General features: G+C 43.6%; 1 protein-coding gene across 1 annotated transcript; it reads right to left on the bottom strand.

Moving 5' to 3' along the window:
- Positions 1-564: 564 nt before the first annotated feature.
- LOC136469021 (BTB/POZ and MATH domain-containing protein 1-like) lies at positions 565-1,440 on the bottom strand. Its single transcript, XM_066467374.1, has one exon. The coding sequence runs from the start codon at positions 1,438-1,440 to the stop codon at positions 565-567; it is 876 nt and encodes a 291-aa protein (XP_066323471.1).
- Positions 1,441-7,423: the final 5,983 nt, after the last annotated feature.

Genomic DNA, 7,423 nt, shown 5'->3' with positions numbered 1-7,423 from the left:
AAATAGACCACTGGAAAAATATAGTCATTGCTGAAGAGAGGCCTAACCTCCTAGAAAAGGGCAATCAAGAACCACTGAAAAGAAGGCTTTAGTGCTTGGGGGGGGGGATGACAAAACCCTGGGTTGCTGAAGTTGTCCTAGACAACTTGAACATCAGTTTAGCCGGCTTTTCAAGCGGGGCTATGAGAAGCTCCAAATCAATAGAAAAATAGGACCGAGCTTCGATGAACTTTTGGACAAATACAAGAAAATTATCTGTTAGTTTAATATAATGCAGTTGACAGTGTGATAACATCAAAGCATTAAGTAGTCACTGTGTTCCTTCATCGACTTGCTACTATTTCTGATATTGCAGTTTTGCATTACAAAATAGTGACATCGCCAAACATAGATAATGTGCTCATCCAGTAGCTAGATAACATGTGCAGCATATATAATTTGAGAAGCTAATTAAACATAACTTACCATCCACAGGTTCTAGTCATCTTATACTTCTCTAGTAAAACAAGAAAGATAATTATAGGAACTAAACTACCAACTCCTCATAAGAAATGAAATGACGATTTACATTTTGTTGCACCTGCCTGTCTTCTCCAATACATCAACTATGACATACGGGCATGTTCTTTTGACATTTGCATAACCTTCAGTGGCCACAACAGCTCTCATGTTATCTGAAGAGGCCATAAACTCAATGCACATGTCTCTAAGATTCTTGCAGTTATGTTGGTCCTCTAAGGCCAGTGTAGATGCCACAGTCTCCACACGAATGTGCTCGACAAGAACACTTGTGCACAGCAGCTTCAACCTGTCCATGGCATAGCTACATGTAGCCACAAGTAAATTCTTGATGATTTTGCTGTAATCGTCATCATCGATGTAATTGTCATCACCAAAGATAGGCAGAGCATCAGTATAGATGAAATTCAATAGGGCCTCGAAAACATTAGGTTCCATGTCTTCCATGGTCATGCACCGCTCCTTGGTCTCCTTCATCTTTCCATATAGATGTGCCTTGAACACGGGGGACCGCGTGGCAAGAATGATCTTGTGTGCTGGGAAAGTTTCTCCTCTGACGCTGAAAATCACATATGTTTCCTCTTCCTCCAAGAATAGCCTACCAAAATGCTCTGATAGGTTTGAGGGTGGAACTTGAATTTCAAAGCCCCCCTTGATTTTGCATAGCTCAGAATCCATGATGATTTTGAGATCACATTTAATAATCATGCGGTCGTTCTGGATGTAGCCATTCGATGGAAGCTCCAGCTTGCTTTCTCTTGCAACAAAATAATTGCATGGGCGGAACACAATCGCGATGGATCCAGAACACATAATACTCTCCAAGCGACATTTAATCCGGTTCACCAAAAGCAGATCGTAGAACAGCCTCACCTTGGCGTCCTTGTCCATGAGCACCAGAGCGATGGAAGCGAACATCATGGTGTCCACGGTGACACCGTCGGGGAAGAAGCAGATGGCTCAGGCGTGATCACCGACGGTGAAGGTGGCCGACTGGACAAAGTTGCCGATGCCCTTGCCTTTCTTCAAGTTGTACCCAACGATCTAAAATTTGTTCATTACCATCTCTGCCTCAGTGGTGCATCTCAATGCTATCGTCTTGGATTGGGATGCCATATCGTCCCTGCAGCTAGGATATATAGAAAGAACTTAGCCCAACAAGTTACTTTGAAAGAAGCATCTTGGGTGGTGGAGGGGAACCTTGGAAGGGAGATGGTCGATGGTGGAGGCGGCAGCGGTGGTGGTGGCGGTGAAGGGCCGAAGATGGGAAAGTTGAAAGGGAGAAGAGAGTTTAGGTGACAGCCAAGAAACTTATAGTGGAAGGAAAACGTTAAGTAGCTTTGGACCTGGATCTTCTATGGCACGGTCAGTGTAGTGTATGTATTGTTGATATAGTCAAGCTCCAAAACTTTATGGAATAGTAGCATTTGCTTTGTAGATTCAGTTCTGGACCCCCTTGTTTCAGATTTGATGGTACGATCACCCACCGTAACTATCGTAGGTATAGTTACAAAATTGCTACTCCCTATATTAATTATATTTATATTTGTATAAGGTATGTTTTGGTATGGGATAGTATATGAAAATCTTGACTATTTAGCTCCACAAAAAATCCATTGCGTTGAGTGGGGTGGCCTTCAATGTGTTCTTTAGTGGTGGTTTTGCTTATAATGGGGATGAAAACGGATTTGATGTCAGCTTATTAGGTATAGATACAATGTCCAAACTACTATTTTAAATAGATAAATAACCATTGTACCCTTACACAACATAATTGGTTAGATCTAGTTTTTGCCTATTGAGCCAAAGGTCTATGTCGGAGGGGAGGAAGGGAGGAAGGAATGAAGAGAGAGAAAGGGGGGAGAGAGTGGTGTTGGGCTATTGGATCTCTCCAAGCAAAAAAGGGACAAGGGGAAGGGGAAATGGTGTGGGTGACAAGGTGGGGTTGGGGCCCCACTTTTCCGTGAGTGGTGAAAGAGCAAAACGAGCATGTGTGCAGGTAGGCCAGTAGGCATGTGTGGGTTGCCAGCTATTTTGGTTGCCTTATGGGTCTATGAGGATATTGAACCAGGGAAGGCAAGAGGCACATGCACGGGTGTGCATTGTGTGAATAAGGCAAGGGCGAAGAGAGAGTGGGTGTGGCATGGAACAGACACTGTTTGTAATGGTTCGTGTGTTTGTGACCCATATGAGAGTGGGGGAGGCTGTGCAAGGTAGTTATTGGCATTGTCATGGACACCAGGCCATTGCTAGGCCAACGTTATGAATTAGAGAGAGGAATAGGGTCTGGGCCAGATTTATCCTATGCTATGCTTTCTATTTTGTCCTTCCTTTTCTATTTTCTCTTTACCGAAAGGACCTCTAGCTGAGTTGGTTAGGTGGTCTGAGTAGCACTCCTCATGTCTTAACTTTGACTCCCCTCGTGGGAGTGAATTTTAGGCTAGTGTTAAAAAATCATCTCATCTGTCCCACGCCAAAATATAGGTATAAGGCCCGGCCTTGGTGAAAGGTCCTTGTTTGGTTTTGGTAATTGAGTGACAACTTAGGTGGACTAATTGTGTTTATGTGAGATACACAGGTGATTAGTCCACAGGTACATGTGTGTGAGCAACATATGCCATGAAGGTGAAAATGGCTTGGAGATGTTGCAAAGCTCACACATGTGATGATGAAGGAGCTTAAATGCACATGAGACATGACATTGAGTCATGTGATCAAGGTGGAGAAGATCAAGACAAGACTTGGCTTGATGGACCGGTTGCAAGCGTGAAGGGCAAGTCGAAGGCTTTGGAGTGATGGACCGCGTGGCGGTGAAGCTTGAGCAAGACTTGGCACCGATGGACGATGGCAACAGTGAAGAGCAAGTAGAGTCAAGATCGATGAACCAATATGATCATGTGATGATATGAAGTGGATCATATCATTGTTGATCATGTTGGTGCATGTGTTGCATCGACATTGGAGGAGATGGAATGGAGTGCGCAAGGCAAAGGTATAACCTAGGGCATTTCATTTCACCGGTCATAGGTGTGTAGAGAAGTTTATGACCGGGTTTAGGATAGATGGCCGTACTATCAAGAGGGGCAAACTTGTTTGCATATCGGTCATCTAGTGCCACTCGAGTGATCTAACTTTGTATTGTCGCTAGGATCGAGTGGCGTGGCAAGTTGAGTGGCTAACATCCTTTGGGAAATGATTGTGAAAATGCTAACACACTTACACATGGTGGTGTACACTTGGTGGTGTTGGCACATTTACAAAGGCGGTGGTGTTTGCAGGGTTGAGATGGGTTTGGGTCCCTCTCTCCCTCCCGCCGAGCTTGCTCGGCGAGATTCGGCGCTTTCGGGAAAATGGAATGTCTATTTTCTATTGTGCCGGATGCAAATTCTTGTGGTTAGCACACTTGAGCAAGGGTGAAGAGAATGGAGAAGATGCTGGCGTTGGTCAACTGACCGGACGCTGGATCTGCATGCACCGGACGCTGGCAGGCTGCGTCCGGTCATGCTAACGTGGAGTGTAGCAGTAGCTGAAGAGTGACCGAACGCTGGCTGCGTCCGATCGCGTTCGACCGGACGCATCCGGTCATGCTTGGGAGCTTACTGGAAACGACCGAACGCTGGGGGTTCAGCGTCCGGTCAGTTGAGTGCTGCTGCGTCCGGTCAGGTCAAGTGACCGTTGGAACCGGGACACGTGGTCGTCTGTGGGCGACCGGACGCTGAGGTCCAACGTCCGGTCAACACGACCGGAGCGTCCGGTCGGCCCGACCGTTGCCCAGTGAAGGGGTAACGGCTAGTTTAGCCCTTGGGGCTATAAATAGAAGTGGCCCTCGGCCATGGCTGGGGTAGAGCACCTCAAGGGACTTAGTGTCCATGCTTGTGAGTGCTTGGGAGCCCTCCATCACACATATACTTGATAGTGATCATTCGATTGTGTGAGTGAGCGATTCTAGTGCGATTGCATCATGAGGTTGCATCGAGTGGCACTAGGTGATCGAGTTGCAAGCCGGTGGTGCTTATTACTCTTGGAGGTTGCCACCTCCTAGACGGCTTGGTGGTGGTCTCCGTGGAAGCCCGCAAGAAGCTTGTGCGGCGCTCCGGAGAAGTGCTTGTGAGGGGTACATGTGCTCGCCCTGCGGGAGCCGCGAAGAGTAACTCTAGTAAAGCGTGTCATTGAGCTACCCTCACTCAAGGGGTTGGTTCTTGCGGCGCCCGACGTGCGGGCTTAGCGGGTGATGCTAATTAGCCGCCGAACCACCAAGTGAGCGGTCGACACAACGGGGACTAGCGTGTTGGCAAACACGTGAACCTCGGGAGAAAAATCATCGTGTCAACCTTATTCTTCCTGTTGGTTTGCATCCCCGTTACACAAGCTTGCAATTACTTTTATACATATTAAGCTTGTGTAGTTGCTCTTGTAATTAGATAGCTTGTGTAGCTTGCTAATTACCTTCTTGCTTGTGTAGCATAGAAGTAGCTCCCTTGCGTGGCTAATTTGGTTTTAGTAACCTTGTTAGTCACATTGCTTAGTTTGTGTAGCTAAGTATTTGCGCTCTCTAATTAGGCATTGGTTGCCTTGTTATTGAGCATTGCTAGTGAGCATCGTTAGCTTTGTGCTTTTGCTTACTAGCATGTGTAGGAGCTCCCTTGTCGCTTAAAGTACTAGTGGCCTAGGTTTATGTAACCTTGCTCCTAGAATTGTTTAGGAGAGCTCTAGCTAGCCCGGCACCTTTGTTGCATAATTGTTATCTTTGCAAGGTGCTAGTGAACATATATAGTGGGGTATAGTCTTGGCTAGACCGATAGTTTTAATTCCGCATTTGTATCGGTTAGCCGACGCAATTAAGTTTTAGAAAAGACTATTCACCCCCTCTCTAGTCGCCATCTCGACCCTTCACTTGGTCGTAATCATTCTCACATGGGCTACGGGCCACTGTGTATGGGTGGGATAGGGTTTAAGGGGTTTTTTCTCGAGCTGTGTGAGATGGTCTTCTTCTTAATGCAATACCCAGAGCTATCTTACCCCCGCAGGTCAGATTTTGTTTTCTATTTTCTCTTTATATAATTAAGTGTCTAGATTTAAATTAAATACTCCTTAAGTTTAGGCAAGCAAACACATGTCATAAGAAACAAACCATTCATGTGAAACCTGTATTTGTAAATATGGGATGCATAGGTCTATTAGTAACACGGAAGCTAATGTTGATTTTGCATCTACTCCCTCCGTTCCAAATTTATAAGACATTTTGGCTTTTCTAAATTCATTGCTTTTACTATGTATCTAAACATAAGTGTATATGTAGATGCATAACGAAAACTATGTATCTAGAAATGTTAAAACATCTTATAATTTAGAATGAAAGAAGTACTTCTTATGGGTCTCAACCACAGTCACACTTTCAAAACCATCATTAATGCTCTCATCAATCCAACCATTATCTGACATTGGTGTTGAATTCTTTTGAAGGTCAAAAAAGTCTAGAACAATATGTGCAGTTGGTTTCATGTTCAACTTCTCCTATACGTATAGCCAGTTTGCCATCTCTTTCTGCTGCATCTGGCCGAAATATTGATTTTAAGACATCACAGGAGTACAGGTGTGCTACACAGTTCATTGCTTAATGCTAGTGACTAATTGCAGCATGCTCCATACATGATGCCGAACCAAACATTTTGTACAACAGTGTCCAATACAACTAGAGCAGTACAATAAGAGTCGTGTTATTATAATGGTCTAGTTTGAAAGATGAGATAATGGAAATATTTAGTAATTCCTTTGGTATAGAACCTAGAGTCAAGAATTAGTCATGTAAAAAAATTATGATTATATTGCAATCCCGAAGGATTCAAAACTCCTGATTTTGCCAAATTCAGCAGTGATGGTATTTGAAGTACCTTGAATCACATAAGGCAATTTATTATTGAATGTGGTGAAGCTAGCATACTTAATATTTGCCAATTATGATTGTTTCCTCTTTCTTTATCTGGTGTTGTATTTACTTGGTTCATTTCCTTGCTACCCAACTCAGTTTACACCTTTTCTGATTTACAACATAACTTCCATGATTATTTCTTTACTAGTTGAACTGAGTTAAAACTATCACATCTGATTTCCTATTGTTGTAAACACTACTGATTTGGGGAATGCTAAAATGTTAGTTTGTCCAAGCCAGGCTGAATCAGCCACTGGAAAAAAATGTAATCATTGCTGAGGAGAGGCCTAAGCTCCTAGAGGGCAAGCAAGAACCACTAAAGAAGGCTTCGGTGCTCATATTACATACTCAAACTATAATTCATCACCACCACTGATTGTTGCTAGCAACAATCTAGTGACAAATGTATCCTCAAATCACAAGAAAGATGAGAAGGCCATTCCTGCATCTCAACAGCTAAGGTAGTGTCCCCCATGCTTGTCTCACACAAGAAAGAGGACTTAGTTGTGAATGTGCAAAGGGAAATCAATGTAGCAACAAGGGGGTTATTCCAGTGAATCCACAAAAAAAATACATCACCTATATGAAGAAGGTTTGAAGACCAAAGTAGGTTGCTTATACATCTATTTGAGTCTGATCAAGAGTTACCAACGATAATATGGTTATCACCCTTAGAACAAAATATGACCCATGAGCGTGGTTAATCATTGTCCTTAGATTGTTCTAGTCTAGAAGAATGTTCTTTAGTATGCAAGCTTTACTAAAAAATATGGAGGCATATGTTGTTCACACCTAAAATTCCCCAACTCATCCGAATTCAGGAAAATTAGACCGTTAATTTTTAAATCGGTCTATGCCAGTTTTCACAAAATTTAAATTCACTACTATAGAAAAGGTCTTCACCAACGGCACTTTCACCACTGGATTTATTAAAACCAGCGGTGATGCTTTTCACCGTTAGTTTGTAATATGAAC

The sequence above is a fragment of the Miscanthus floridulus genome, chromosome 8 (genome assembly GCF_019320115.1).
Source record: "Miscanthus floridulus cultivar M001 chromosome 8, ASM1932011v1, whole genome shotgun sequence".
Lineage (NCBI taxonomy): Eukaryota > Viridiplantae > Streptophyta > Magnoliopsida > Poales > Poaceae > Miscanthus > Miscanthus floridulus.
Note: the sequence above shows the minus strand (reverse complement) of the source record. Positions and strands in the feature narration are given on the sequence as shown.